The following is a 16412-nucleotide window of genomic DNA, read 5'->3' on the forward strand; positions in this document are numbered from 1 at the left end:
TAGATAAATGATCACTACTTTGTATGTGATTTTGTGTATGATCAGGAGTGTGGGTTACAGCAGAAGCCCACAGTAGAAATCTATTTCCTATAGTGCTGTGGGCAAAAAAAAAAAGATGTTTATGGGCTACAATAAGGGGTAAATCTTGGTGATCTAACAATACACAAGCTACATTCCCATCCATATTGCAGGCAAAGGAGCACTGTGTGTGTTTGTAGGGGGGTGTTGAGATACCACATCTTTTCTCTCTGGGGTTGTGTCAGACTTTCAGGGGTTAGATCTAAAGTTAACCTGGGCATAATGAGAGTCCACAAAGTAATACATATAGTTCCCTGGAGTATGGGGGCCCTGGGATTAACAATATACAACACTTTAGGTATATTTTGAATAAATTTAGGGTAACCCCAATCCCCCATGGGCTTAGGACACCCAGCCAATGAGGCTGCATGGGCCAGAACTGGAGCCAATTGACCTTATTCTCCCCAATTTCTAGTGTTTGTAGCACAGGCAAGAGCAGGTTATTATTGCTGCCTTGCTGAGGCTTGAGAGCAGCTGGCCCCCCTTATGTGAATTCATAGGGCCTTCATGGGCCCCACGGCTACCATTTCCACAGGAGCAGGAGCAGCTGCTCTGGGTCTGGAGTTAATGCTAATCAGAGGTGGATACAGTTATTGAGTCCATTGTTGTATGGGGTTTTTATCATCCTTTAAGTGTTCCTTTAAAAGACCTTTCATTCTTTCAATCAGTCCTACCACTGCAGGATTATAGGGCAAGTGAAACATCCAAAGGACATCATGTTCTATAACCCTGGCCTGTGTTAATTGCCCAGTGAAGGGGGTCCCCTATTGCTGTCTACATGTGTGGGGCCCCTGGAAAAGGCACATAACTTTTCTAAACTATGATTCATAGCTCATTGGTTGGCTTTTCCTTCTGGGAAAGCTAATAAAATTCCCATAGCTGTGTCTACACCTGTAAAAGCATACCTTGCATCTTCAGATAGAGGAAGCAGCCTGATGTCGTCTATTTGCCACCAGGTAACAGGAATTTGATCTCAGCCAATGTGTCCAAGTTGGTGAGGAAGGATAGGCGTCTACTACCTCTTTTAGTTCCTGCTGAGTAATGGGCAATTGGAACTGCTGTGCCAATTTCCACAGGGTTAGGCACCCTCGGTGCCGAGTTTTCCAATGTTGCCATCCAGCTGCCTCACGCATGGAGAAGCTGTCCGTGGCATCTGGGTACAGTGACGTGACCAATAGCAAGATCATCGGGCCCATGGCCGTGGGCTGCCTCACCAAGTACAGCCATGCCTTCCACGGGCTCTGCCTGCTGGCCATGTACTGCAGTGGGAACCAGGATGGGAGTTTGCAGTGTCCTTCCTGCAAAACCTTCTATGGAGAGAAAACCGGGACGTGGCCCCGGGGGAAGATGGATGTCTTCAAGTTCCAGTTGTCCCTCACTGGCCATGAGGACTGCAGGATGATACTCATAGTTTACACCATTCCACACAGCATCCAGGGTCCCAAATATCCCAATCCCAGAAAGCTGTTCACCGCCAGGGGGTTTCCCCACCAGTGCTACCTTCCAGACTACGCCGAGGGCTGCAAGGTCCTAGAGCTCCTCAAGGTGGCCTGGAAGAGGCGACTCATTTTCACAGTGGGCACATCCAACACCATGGGTGAGGCGGACATGGTGGTGTGGAATGAGATCCACCACAAGACAGAGACGGACTGCAACATAACAGGCTATGGCTACCCCAACCCCAACTACCTGCAGAATGTGCTGGCCGAGCTGGCCACTCAGGATGTCACCAAGGACTGCCTGGAGCAGCAGTGGCCCACTCTCCTGGCTGGCCCTGCTCCCTGTGTGCCCCAACCCTGCCCCTGCCATGAGTGCCCCATCCTCCCCATCGCTGCCAGGACTGTCCCTCAGACAGACGGACAGGGAATTCCCCTCCTGAGAGGATGCTTGTGGCATGGGGCCTGCTCCACCTCAGGCTGAGGCTGCCTCCTGCCTCCCTGCCTTCCTTCCCCCAAGGCTTGGGTCTGTGGGGGAGTCTGGCAGCCTGGGGAGTTGTACTTGGGGGGCTGAAGATACAACTACCTCCATGCAGGGGACACTTCTGTCCTCAGAGGGCTGTGTTAGGCCTGCAGGGCCAGGGCGTGGCATGGGGAGAATAGAGACTGTGCCCTGTCCCCACCCTGGAGCGGGCATGGCTTCCAGGTAGCTTCTCATATCTCATATTTTTTGTTTGCAATAAACACCATGTAGCAAGAGTCGAGTATTGTTGGTGCCAAGCTGCCGATTTTTGTCAGGGCATCTCCTTCAGTGTTGCCAGGCAAGGAGTTAGCATTATGGACTGACACATGAAAAACAGTTACTTTATGCTTTTGGAAGCCATAAGGGGCAACTGACCACTGTCCATTGTTCTTGCTTCCATGTAGCCATCCATACCATCAGGCCTTGGTAAACAGCCCAATTATCTGTACAAACAGTTAAAGCATCTCCCGGCTCATGGACAATCACCATCCATACTGCCCATAACTCAGCCCATTGCCTGCTTTACAGAGTTCCCCTTTCCTCCCAGTTGTTGTCAGTGCTCAGCTGGACAGCCATTGCTGTCCAATTAGCTGGCTGCCCATGTGCCGACCCATCTGTATACCAAGCAGAGTCAGGTATACTTCCCTGTCCATCATCAGTGGGCATCAGAGGAGAAGGTATTTCAGGAAGGCTGGTAGGTAGCAGGATAAACTATTCTTCTGTATAGGAGACTGGTTCCAAGATTTCATGCATTTCTGCACTTAAAGGGCTGTTGTTGAAACCACTGCATGTAGGAGGTAAGATTTCTACTTTGTTAATATGCTCAACTGAGCACTCCCAGAATGTGGCTTGCTTATGGTGTCACATATCCACCTCTGTATAGGTATGGCTGTTTGTAAAGTCACTTGACATTTTTTGAGTTAGCCCTTCCACTTGTAGTAGGGCATTATAAGCAGCACACAATTGCTTCTCTAAAGGGCTATATTGAAGCTTTGCTCCTTTCCATAACTGTGACCAAAACCCAATAGGTACACATTTAGTCTGTTGCCTTTGCCACAAACCCCACCCAAAGCCAATGTTGGTACTGACCACAACCAATTTGCAAGGCACATCAGGGTCCACCCCCCTTAAAAGCTTGTGCCTGTGCCACAACATGCTTTGATCTCTCAAAAGCAGGCTGTTGGGGAATGTCCCACTCCCATGGTTTTCCCTTTTGAACTAACAGATACAAAGGTTTAAGAATTTGTGCTAGGTGAGGTATAAAAACTTCCAATAACCCAATAGCCCTAAATAAGCGATTAATTTTTTGGAGGTACATGGGGTAGGGCAATTCTGCCCTTTATCAATAACAGCGGAAGGAATAGTTTTTTTCTTACGCAACCAGACAACACCCCAAAATTTGATACAACACCCATGTCCTTGCATTTTTTCTCAGTTTATCACCCATCCTCTACTCTCAAGGTGGGTCACCACTGTTTTAGCTGCCTCTTCTAAGTCTGGAAGAGAATTGCTAGTTAGAATTATATCATTAATATAATGGAACATAGTGACAGCATCAGGAGGTGTCCATTTTGTTAAATCTCTAGCCACTAGGTTGTGGCAAATAGTAGGGCTATGAATATACCCTTGTGGCAACACTGTGAAAGTCCACTGTTGTCCTACCCATGTGAAGGCAAACACAGGTTTAGTGGAAGAATCTGGAGGAATGCTAAAGAAGGCATTTGCAAGATCTAACACAAAATGAAACAGGCCTAATTTTTTTGCTAATATCCTGGGGCAATGTGCCAAAGTTCGGCACTGCTGCAAACAAAGGAGGGGTTACCTTATTTAGCTCTCTATAATCCACAGTCATTTTCCAAGAGCCATCAGACTTCTTTACCAGCCAGACCAGACTGTTGAAGGGGCTATGGGTGGGAATAATAATACCCGTGCTTTCTAACTCCTTTATGTTAGCTGTAATTTCCTGGTGTCCTCCAGGTAACTTGTGAATGGCAGCTGTGTGCCTAGGAGGAGGCACTTTTGCTGGTGACCATTTAGCCTGTCCTTACAGGACTGCTTTTACAACTTGACACCAGAAGTGGAATTCCTCTGTAGTGATTTGCAGGGTGACATTCTGCAGAATATCAATCCCCAGTGTATATTGTGGAATAGGGGATATATATACTGTGTAAGTTTTGGGAGACAGCCAGCCAATTTGCATTAAAACCCATATCTGAGTTGCTTTAACCCCTTGGCCCCCATAACCAGCAATGGTTAGTGTGGGACCTCTACTTTGTGGTTTTCTCCCATGTATTAGGGTACATGCCATTGCTGTGTCTCCTAGGGCCAAAACTCATTAGTTCATTAGTGGGAGACCAGAAATAGTTAATTCAACGTGTGGCTTCTGTTCCCCAGTGCCCCCATAAATTGCTCTTATTTGGTGATCTCAGCCCCCTCCCTAATCCAGGGAAAATGGGGCCTCCCAAACTTCCTCTGCTGGTGGAGTGGAGGGTTCTGTTTATGTACCATGTGCCTGATAACCTAATGCAGTTTTTTTTTTTTCCTGAAGGTTTAATTTCCTGCTTAGTAAGCCTCTGTTCTTTGGGCAATTTACTCCATAGTTTAACTAGAACAGTATTCAGTTGTCTATGAATTTTCTCTATTTCTGTTGTGGCTGCTGTGAGATCTGCCCACATTTGCTTACATGACACCCTATTTGGCCCGTCATGCCCTCTGGGGAATCACCCCATTGCTCTAACCCCAGCCTTGGTTTTCTGCAGATGGTCCACTTCTCCCAACTCCACAATCTCTTGGGCAGCTTCCATGAGAGGCTTTCCTATTAGGGGCTTAAATAGGGTCATTAAAGTTCCATACCATTGATTAGGTGCCATGTGCAGAATTGTTCCACATAAACATCGAGTGAAAGTGACATCATCTGGTCCCACAGTTTCATTAGCATAAGTCAAATGTTTCATGCCTAATCCCTGAAGTATATCCTGAAGCTCCTCTATGCTATTCCACTCTAGTGGGGTGTGGGGTAAGTCCCCTTCCTGCAGTCACACAATTTTACATTGTTTGACTAGCCAGTGAAAAAGTGAGTAAGTCTATATGTTAGTTCCAAATGAGTACAACTTCTGGCATGGGAGGGGTGAGTGGAAATAGTGGCTAACTTACTCATTTCCCACCCAGTGAGCAGAGCGCTATCTAAACCATCATCCCATAGCCATAGCAACCAGTTTGCTAATGGCTCTCTAGATTTTTACCGATATTGATTCCCAATATCCCTTAATTCCACTGGGGTGAATTCCCATGATGTTACAAGCACCTTTGGCTCATCAGGTGCCCTTCTGCCTCACTCACCCTCCCCTCCTTCAATAGAGCCTACCAGCTACTCTGATTTGATTTTGCACAAGATCAAAGGACAACAAGGTTATGCTCTTCTTCCACCTCCCATTCCAATTGTGACTATTCCTTTGAAGAGAAATCCACAGGGTCCCAAATCTTAGAATCCCAGTCAGGTGAGGTTAGAATGCATCTGACTTGCATTTTGCACAGCTTGCGCCCTTTCACTTTGGCATAATGGTACACAAGCATGGCCAAATTTTCATCTACTTGCTTTAATCTTTCATTTAAAGCATCCCTAGCTAAGCTTGCACCAGTTTCATATCCTTTTCCAGTTTTACTTCATCCTCCAGGCAGTGTATGGCCACCTTTGCTGCTAAAGCTTCATCAGTAGCAGCATGTACAGCCTCTAACAATGGCCAGCCCACCACAGCTGCAATCTGGCAGCCCCCCTTCTCTTTCTGAATTCCCAAAGCTCCTGTGGCCTGCTGCAGGATATCTATTAGTCCCACTGGGAAGATGCACACACCTCTATATTCCCTCAGTGGGCCCCATTCATCCAGGAGGGTAGCTACCCCTCCCCACATTGAAGTCCCAGGCCACCCTGGTATCCCCCAGGGGTCTCGCCCTTCCCCAGGTTCATGTTTACAGAAGTGGGGGCTCCTTTGGTCTCCTGGCTGGCCCACTAATTGTCACAGCCCAAGGGGGCTTTGCCAGTCAAAAGACCAAAGAAGACACCGAGCATTTTCTGAAACATGAACTTTATTTGGGGCTTACTCACAGGGAGGCAGAAATCAGCAGAAATCAAATGGCTTTTTTCTCACTAGGTGACTACCACTTTTGCAGGGAAGTTGACTGTGCAATTGAAAGAGGACAGAAAGCCAGTTATATGGGTTTAAGACAAAGGCATTCCTAAGGGTGGGAGAGCATCCTGTGACATGGGGGTGGTGCAGGAAGGAAAGAATTATAGGATGAGGCTTTGTAAACAACCACAAGAGTGATTACACTTGGGGGCCAGGAAGCAGGTAGACTAGATTAACATTCTTGCTCTTTTGTGAGACTAAGAGTTTCTCACCTCCTGCTTACTTCCTATTTAAAGTTACAATTTACCCTTTTTCTCTTTACTGACTTACAAAGATGATAGGTTAAACAATAGCTGCCTAGGTCACACAGACTTCCATGCACCAAAGTCTGCAGGCTTGTTTTGTTCAGGCTGCCACAGTAGGGAAAACTGTAGATGTGAAGTGGAGTTGTATGGGAACTCTGTAATTTCTGCAAGATTTTTCTGTAAACCAAGAATTGCTCTAATAAAAAAGGAAAAGAAAGAGAAAAGATGAAGTTGGGCAAGCTATCATGAAACAAAAAAGAAAAAACTGAGGTTGATGGAGCAGACTTTTATGAAAATATTTCAGGATCTGGGAACAACTTAGCAAAAGGGTAAATCTACAAGGTAGTAGAAGAGTGCCAACCATTAATAAATTGAGAGTTAAAATTTTGAAGCAAAAATAAGAATTTTGTAAGATATTTGAGGATTCATTCGTTTGGTTGTCAAACTAACATTTATGGAGCACATATTATGTGTTAGTTGCAATAATTTAAATATTAATATTATAAATCAAAATAGTTTTATTAAATGCTTACAATGTGGCTGCCATGATTTTATACCCTGTGGGATGCAATATAACAATGAGAGGGGAAGTGAGAAGTACTGGAGCGTACTTCCAGAGAAAAGAAGCATCCAAAAATTGAAAAATTAAACTATGGAAGTGGGAAAAGCTCAACAAGTACCACTAAAGTATAGGATTCATTTATATTTAAATAGAGAGAGGGGCACACAGATTGTTTTTGACTAATGTAATAAGATGAATATACAAACCCAAACATGAATGTTAGCACTGTGCCCTATGGAGTTGTGCCTCTGGAGATCTATCAAAATATTGTTATGCTGATTTTTGACCTGTTTTCAGAAGCTGAAACTCATTGTAATTTTAATATTCTCTGTAGCATCCTATATATCTAAAGGAGAGATAAGAATTTTGGAAAAATGAATAAAATCTAGTGAAAAAGTAGTTAATCTAGTTGTATAATGCCACATTTCATATCAAAGTGTGACTATATTGCAACAGGCTACAGAGAGGCCGGCAGATTTACCTGGGAGAACTACCTGAGGGACCCAGGCAGTGAGGTTGATAGAAATCAGAGGCAGGGTAGATAAGATAGCTCAGCAACATGAGCTAATGCTCTGAGATACATCCCTTTATGAGGAAAAGTTGGATTGTCATAAGGATGGACACTTGAAGATCTATACTTGCATGGCTAAAGAGAGTTGGGTGAGACTTAATTTTTAACAGGAAAAAGAATACTACGTAAAACATGTGTTTTCTAGGAGCTGAGAGATGCCCTGGTAAACATTTGTTTTAGTTTTCCATGTTTATAAGATCCTTCTTAAAATCTAAAATCTTAAGGACATTGGCTTTTTTCATGGTTTCAAAATTCTACCCCAAAGACAATTAAAACAAAAATAACTTCAAGCATATTTGTATGCTTATGCATACACTACAAATACCTTGAGGTAAGTATTAGTCTCTCTTGGGGATTTTTGAGGGAGAATGCTTATTTTAATGCAGAAACTGTAAAATATCCCATTTACCCCCTGAAAATCCAGGACAGCACAGCTCCTCTCTAGTTATTATTATAATCATCATCTGCTCAGTTCCTTTTAGGTAATACTAGTTACAAAGCCTAACTTGGTAAATAATAAGAGACTTTAATTTCCTTTTGTAATTTAAATTTATTAATGGAGGAGTTCTGAAATAGAATAATTGGTAAAATTTTCATTCTCTTTTATCATTGAAAACTGTAGAATAACTTTATTTTATAATGACAAAGGGAAATTACAGCTCAGAAAGGGAAACTATAAATATTCCCAATGGCAAAATTTCCTTAGAATTTACAACTCTAGTCATCTGTACAATTGTGATTAAAGTAAAATTTGAAGAGTGGTAGCATATAAGTCTATATGATTTTTGGCAAGGGCCTCAGGAAGCAAATGATTTTAAGTTTTTTTTAATCATAGTTGTATTTTGGGTTTTTCTCTCAGATAGTTTGCTGGGTCCTTCTATTTATGTGTGAAGTTTTCTGGTCATGGATAGTTAAGGCACATAAGTGAGAAACTTGCCTTTCTATTTTTGGCTGTTTCATAATTTTTCTCAAATCCTTCATACCTTTGCATTGCCCTCATTTCTAGCTGAATTCCCTAATCTTTCCGCCATTAAACAAGATACAGTGGATGGATTTTCCTGTCCCTTTCAGACACAAGCCTACGCACTTGGGCTCTGAGTCCCAGTCTCTTACATCTTTTTGATAATTTCATTTCTTCTTAATCACCTCTCTCTTCCTTCTTTAGTTTCTTTGTCCATAGTAAATATTCCCCATCAGCATTGAAACACATTATTCTCCAATTTTATATAAAACACGAACAACCTTCCTTTGTCTGCTGTCCCTATTATTCCAGTGTGTGCTTTGATTCACTACCCAACTTAAAAATTAGAATGTTAACATTGCTACTGCATTTACCAGTGTTCTCCTTCCCTAGCCCAGCCCTTGGTATCCCTACCACCTGCCAAGGGAACCATCAGGAAACCATCCAAAATCATTCTAAGTTTTATGATTATTTTCTTCATTAAATATAATTTTAGCATATATATGCACACACAACCACCTTATGTATATATTCATGTATCTATATATGTGTACACACTCAAGTACACATATGTATTCTCTAATTTTAGTTTCCTTGTATTTGGTACTATTTCTCAACATAGTGTTTTAAGATTTATCTATATAGTTGCTTATACTGATGGTTCATTTATTTTTCTGTACAGATTACTCCACTGTTTGAATATATCTCAATTTATTTATCTGTTGTCTTCCATTTTCAGCCACTTCTACATTCACACCCTTCTAAGCAATGTTGCTTTTCTTAGCCATTGCATAGTACACTTAGACCATGTGCAACACCTTTAGGGAAAGAAGTGAGGCTGCTCACAGCCCGAGGTAAACATACTGTGCTTTCGGGCTACCCTGAGGGACAAGCAGATCAATTTCATGCACATATTTACCTTACTCTGCACAGCTGCGTGTCTCTGCAGACCAGTTGGGGAATCTCTGCTTGCTCCTTTGTAGACTGTAAGAAGAATCTATTTCACATGATGGTGCCAAATTATTTTTAAAGTGCTTGTACCAAGGTAATATCCTACCAATGGGGCCCATTAATAGATATCCTTATCCATACTTAGCATTCTCAAAATTCTTAACTTTTGGCAATCTAATAGTTGCAAGGGATATTTTCTTCAGATTGTAAATTGTATTTCTCTGAGTATTTATGAGATTAAACATCTTTCCATTGTTTAAAGGCCATTCATATTTCATCATCTGCAGAACTTCTTGTACAACTCCTTAGCCTATGTTTTAATGTGTTCATGGTCTTTTTCTTATTGATGCATACAGGTTCTTTATTTTTTATTAGTAGTAATATGGGAGTGTTATGTTTTGCAAATACCTCTTGCCAGATTGTGGCTTGTTTATTCTTGTCTCTTGAGGAACAGAGATTTTTATTTAAATGTATTCAAAATTATCATTGTTTTAACTTATAATTAACATCTTTGTGTTTTTTTTAAGAATCTTCCTTCTACTCAGGAGTCTTATGGATATTCTCCTATGTTTCTTAGACTTATATTTTCTTTTCATATTTAAGAATATTTCTAATTGAATTTGCTTATAAAAGAAGTATCTGTTATTTCTGTATTTATAGATAATCAATACTTTCAGCAATATTTAATGAGTAGTTCCTCCTTTCCCAGAGATAAGCAACATTTTCATATATGCATGGAGGTATCTGTGATCTCTCACATTTTAGTGGAAAAATTGTCTCTTTCTACATTAATATTACACCTTCTTAATGACTATATTTTAATAAATATGGTATTGATAGAGAGTAGAAGATGCTCCTTCTCCTTTCTTCATCTTCAATAGTATCTTGGCCATTCTTGTGCCTTGAAAATTCATTTGAATTTTGGAATCAGCCTACCAATTTAGTGAAACATTATTTTGGGTTCATGATTAAAATTGCAGGAAATAAATGAAAACAGATAATGCTGGAAGTTAAATTCAAACTGAGCATATATGGCATTATAAAAGAAACAGCTGACAAAGGGAATGTGACACTGCCTCCATTCACCAGACTATATGTGCAGCCATTTAATGAGGAAATGGTTGCAATGAAAAGGATAAAGATATCCCAGAGGAAGTGATACTGGCAAAACATCACTTTGAAGAATGCTTTAGGGATATTTCATAACATTAAAAGCACAAATGATAAAATTTTTGAAGCTGATCCAAACGTAGAAAGAGGAGTGACAATTCAGCATGATATAAGTCACTTGTTCTACATTATAGGTTATGTGATGAGAAGGCAAACTGTTCAAAACAGTCTTAATACACTTTAATTCTCAATGTTTTTAATGCTTTAAATTACTTGTGCTAAATAAACACTCAATTTTTTTTTCCATTTTCCTACACATTTATAACCAACAGTAAGACAGATTTTGATTTTTAGACAGAAATATTTAAAGGTCACAGAACAATAATGGTTTTCCTAGTGATTATTGAGACTGCAGTGCATGGTTTCAGCTTGAATAGTCAATTCTATAGTCTTGGAAAGTGGAGGTTGCCTGGATTTACAACTGTGTAATCATCATCCCTTTCAAGCATTTCCATCACTCCAGAACGATCTTCTGGGCTGCTATCTCATCAAACCCTGAATCTGCTCCAGATGCAACCATTGTTCCTATTTCCTTCACATTAGCCTAGTTTTACCTGTTTTCATGCTTCATATAAATAGAATCATAAAATTTATACAGTTTTGTGTCTGGCTTATTTTGCTTTAACACAATGTTTTTTAAATTCTCTTACGTTTTGTTGTGTACCAGATGATTTTTCCTTTCATAGTGCTGTTAGTCTATTGTATGCATCTGACAAAATTTTTTATATATTCTTATAATGGACATTTATTTGCAGATTTTTATTCAAATGGATGATGCAGTTTGGAGTAAAGAGGTCCAAAATCAAAGTATCAGTGGGATCACATCTTCTCCAAATGTAAAATATAGCATTCCAGTGGTTGGCCTGCTGGCATTCCATAACTCAGTCTGCCTTGGTACCATAGCTGTGCCTTTCCCATCTGTCTCCTCCTCACCCTGTGTCCAAATTTCCTGGTTTAAGGACCCTGATCATATTGGATTAAGGCCTCCTCTGATTTAGTTTGCCACATCTTAACTAATAAAATTTTCATAGGTTCTATTTACAATTGGGCTCACTTCCACAGGACCAGGTATTAGGACTTAAACATGTCTTTTTGGGGAGACATGATTCAATCTGCACTCTACACCCCCAAAGGCATGTTGTCCCCACATGCAAAATGCACTCACCCCATTCTCTCATCCAGAAAATCTTAAGACATTTCAGTAGCAACTCTAAATACAAAATCTCATCTAAATCAGTTACGGGTATGGCCCACTGTGATGCAAAATTCCTCTCAGTCTGTAGATGTGTGCAACCTAGAGAACAAGTTATTTGCTGCTAAAATACAATGGATAGTATAGGACAGGCATTGCCATTTCAGAAGGGAAAAATTAAAGGAAAAAAGGAGTCAAGTTTCCCAAGCAAGGCTGAAGCCTAGCAGGACACATTTTCTCAGCTTTCTTTTCTCTGAAATTATCTCAATTTTGAGCACAACTTAATTATAGTTTATAGTTAGAATTCTAGGTTGCGGACTCTTTTAATTTTGTTGTTGTTTCACTTTCAAACTTTCAAAGATATCATTGCATTTTCTACTGCTTTCCATTGTTTCTAATGAGAAATGAGATTTCATTCCGACAGTTATTCTCCTTTACATATTCTTTGGTTTTCCTATGGAATTTTAAAAAGTTTTAGCTTTATTTTTGGTGTTAAGAAATTTGACTGTGAGGTGCGGTTTTCCCTGTATTTATTTTGACTGTGGATCACTGAGCTTACTGGGTTGTTGGTAGCTGCTTCTGCTCAAAGTTTAAACTTTTTGGTGAGCATTTTATCAAATATATTTTCTGTTCCATTCTCTCCACTTTTCTGCTGGGAATGCAATTACATGTATTTTAAGTTGCTTAATACTGTCTCAGTGTCACTGAGGCTGTTTATTTTCTTGAATCTTTTTTACTTTTTGTGCTTCACACTGGATGATTTCAATTTACCTGTCCTCAAGTTCACTTTTCCTTTATTCTATTGTATTTAATTTGCTATTCATCCCAACCAAATGTTTTTATTTTAAGTATTATATTTTTCATTTCAAGGATTTTCATTCAGTTCATTGTTACATTTTCCATATGTCTCCTGAAATTTCCCCTTTTTTTCTTATTGTATTCATCTTTTCTTGTAGATACTCTAATATATTTGTCATAGTTATTTTAATATTCTCATTTGGTAATTCCAAAATTTAGGCAACCCCTTTGTTTCTATTGGCTGAGTTTTCTCTTGATTGTGGGACACATTTTCTTTTATATTCATATGTGTCAAAAATTTTAATTGTATACTGGTCATTATAGATGATCTGTTTTTAGAAACTATGGGTTTTGTTATATCCCTTAAGCAGGTTTTGAGTTTATTTCCGAAAGTTAAATTATTGGTATATTTCTTGGGCTTCTAGAGGTTTGGTGTCTGCTTTGCTACAGAGTATATACTTTGATTTTTCCTTTAGTCCTAGGCCAAATACTTTAGTCCTGAGACTTGATCTTAACTTCTGGTTTCAATTTCTGGTTTTATAAGACCCTGTAAATTATAGGACTAGAATTCACTCTCTACCATTCCTATAGTAATAAACTTGTGAAATCTCTCTGCTGTGTTTTCTTCCTCCCAGCTACTCTCTAGAACTCCATGGAGACCCCTCTCCCCCCACAGACAGTTCAGATTTAAATCTGGATTAGAGGGAAGATGTTCCGGTTTGCTAATGTTGCCATTAAGCAAAATATCAGAAATGGATTGGCTTTTATAAAGGGCTTATTTGGTTACAAATTCACAATCTGAAGGCCATGAAAATGTCCAAATTAAGGCATCAACATGAGTATATCATCACCAAAGGAAGGCCAATGGCATCTGGAAAACCTCTGTTAGCTGGGAAGGCATGTGGCTGGCATCTGCTGATTCCAGGTTGTGTTCTAGCTCCTCTCTCAGCTCCAGTATGTTCTTCAAAATGTTGCTCTTGGAGTGTTCGTCTTCTCTTAGCTTCGCTGGAGCAAAGTATCAGCAAAAGTCTGCTTTCAAAGGCCATCTCCATAATATCTCTCTAAGCTGCTCTGGGGTCCTTCTGTTTGTGAGCACTTTTATAGGACTCCAGTGATTAAATCAAGACCCACCCTGAATGGGTGGGGTCCATATCTCCATGGAAATTATCCAGTCAAATGTTTCACTCACAGTTGATTGAGTCATATCTCCATGGAAACACTCAATCAAAGGATTCCAACCTAGTCAACACTAATATATCTGCCCCCACAAGACTGCATTAAAGAACATGGTGTTTTTGGGGACATAATACATCCAAACTGGTACAGGAGATTATGCACATATTTTGTGGCTTTTCCTTCTATGGTCCCCCTTTCTCAGATTTGTCCCCATTTTCAAGATGCTATGGTAGCCTCTTACAATAATATATTTGCTGGCTCCCAGGTCTGTAGAACTGCAGCAAGGCTGAGCTCTGTTTGCCTGACAATACTGATTTCCCATGGCTCCAATATCTAATCTCCACAAACTTGGTTGCTTAAGATAGTTCTGAAGGGCAGGAGTCTGAAATCAGTATCCCTGGGCTGAGATCAGTGTGTTAGCAGGGTCACACCCCTCCAGAAGTTCTAGGGGAGAATCTATTCCTAGCCTCTTATAGTTTTTGGTGGCAGTTGGCATTCCTTAGTTTACATAACACCAAGTTCTGCCACTGTCTTCACATCACCTCCTCTTCTGGTAAAATCTCTCTCTGCCTTCCTCTTGTAAGTATACATGTAACTGCATTTAGCACTCACCCTAATAACCTAGGATAATCTCACTATCCAAGAAATTTCATTTAATTGCATCTGCCAATAAAGAAATATTTATAGTTTCCAGGGGTTAGAACCTGAGACCTAAGGGAGATAAATTTTCAGCCTATTACACTGGCCTTGTGGACTGGGATTGGTTTCAAGGGAAAAGGCAAATAATTGTGCTTCTTGTTCCATGTGGTTCTCTTCCTCCAAAAGCAGGCTCCTGTCCAGTTTGATTTTTCAGTGAATCTCTTTAAATTTCCAAATAATTTACAAAAATAGAAAATAAATAAAAACATGCATAAATGTTTTCATTCCTACCTCTTACCCCAAAGATAAAAAGGAACTATATCTATTAAGTTGTTTTTGCATAATACCACAGAGCATCAGAAAAAAAAATAAGACCAAAAAAAAAAAAAAACTGCAATTGATATTTTAAGTTTATGGTGAGATAGGAAGAGGGCATCTTCATGGGTATGGCTATATACGTGCAGAGGAACATATTGCTATCTGTCTCAATTCTCAAATACTAGTGACTAGAACAGGTAGCAGGTCAGAAGACAAGCATATGGGTATAATTAGCAAAGGGAAAGCCATAAGCTTATTCTAGAACAGATTTTGTCATTATATAATACCAATACAGTTGAGACACTTCAATCAAACACTGTTTTAAAAATGAAAATTGTCCTAAATTGGCTTCAGCTTTCAGTTTACTAATAGTAACCACTGCTTTCAACTTCTGCAAGCCTCCCCTATTTAGTGGGCAATTGTAGGTTTATGCAACTTTCCAGAAGCATCACAATATGGCTAAATTGTCTGATGATTTGAGTACACTCTACAGGAATTCATTTATTTTAAATAAAGGGTTTCTTTTTTTTTTTTTTTTGCTGGCAACATAGACATTCAGAATTTAAAGTTTCTCTTAAAATATTTTAATCTGGTTGCTCCACAATTGTCATTAATTTGCTATATAAACTATTATAATGTAAGAATAAGTTTGATGTGAACACAATATGGCTCTCACTTATGTCAAATGTGAGATTCATGATACTTCCTGTATGTATTTCAACATCCTATCCTATATAATGCCTTTATAAATGTTTAGTCTCAAGTTTTAGAAAAAAAAAAACTTTTTTTTCTGTAGTCATTTGATTTAGAGCTCACTGCAGTATGAAACATTCTGTAACTGCCATACCAAATGTTTCTATGGTGAAGATGCAATAGCTCATTTAAAAAAAACAACACACAGCTGTTATTAGTGTCTTTTGGAAGGTTTAATTTAGATCTGTTAATTTGACATCTTATAAACAGCTTCTGTTTTTCTGTAAACTAGGCCACCATAATTAGCAACACAACAAATTTTCCCAGAATTATACATCAACAGTGCAAAACATTTCTATTTTTATCCTCTTTCATAACAGACAGACATGCTAGTTTTAAGAATCATTGAGTACTTCAATAAAAGAAGAACCTCAAAGATTCTCACAGAATGATTATAAATTCACCAACATATACTCTACTTCATTTTATATTTTTAAAAATAAATATAGTAAAGAATTACTTAGCTATAAAGAAAGAATTTTTAAATTGTAGCATGATTGAATACTAGAGTAGCTAGCTATGTAGAATCTTCTTCTCAATATAACTCTAAAAATAAGGAAAATCCTACTTATAAGTAGTTTTTTTTTTTTTTTGGAAGAGTGAAATATGATGAATCTTAGTACTATGTGTGATTGCTGTGAACAATTGCCATGTACAAAGACTATGCTAGGAGTAGTGAATGATATAAAATTTGTATTTCCTTAAAAGTAATTAAATTTTAAAAGTAAAATAAACAAGAGGAAAGTAGTTGAATAAACCATGATGTACTCATATAATATAATTCCATGTAGCAATAAGAAATGAGAATATCTAAGCAATGGAGAATATTTATTATGGTAACTTTTGTGAAAGGTA

General features: G+C 39.3%; 1 protein-coding gene across 1 annotated transcript; it reads left to right on the forward strand.

Moving 5' to 3' along the window:
• Positions 1-1209: 1209 nt before the first annotated feature.
• LOC119540508 (probable E3 ubiquitin-protein ligase DTX2) lies at positions 1210-1998 on the forward strand. Its single transcript, XM_037844626.1, has one exon. The coding sequence runs from the start codon at positions 1210-1212 to the stop codon at positions 1996-1998; it is 789 nt and encodes a 262-aa protein (XP_037700554.1).
• The last annotated feature ends 14414 nt before the right edge of the window (positions 1999-16412 follow it).

Source organism: Choloepus didactylus, chromosome 7, assembly GCF_015220235.1.
Source record: "Choloepus didactylus isolate mChoDid1 chromosome 7, mChoDid1.pri, whole genome shotgun sequence".
Classification (NCBI taxonomy): domain Eukaryota; kingdom Metazoa; phylum Chordata; class Mammalia; order Pilosa; family Megalonychidae; genus Choloepus; species Choloepus didactylus.

What these genes read in the sequence shown, in the direction of transcription:
- LOC119540508 (XM_037844626.1), top strand. Translation starts at nt 1,210, where the DNA reads ATGGAGAAGCTGTCCGTGGCATCTGGGTACAGTGACGTGACCAATAGC.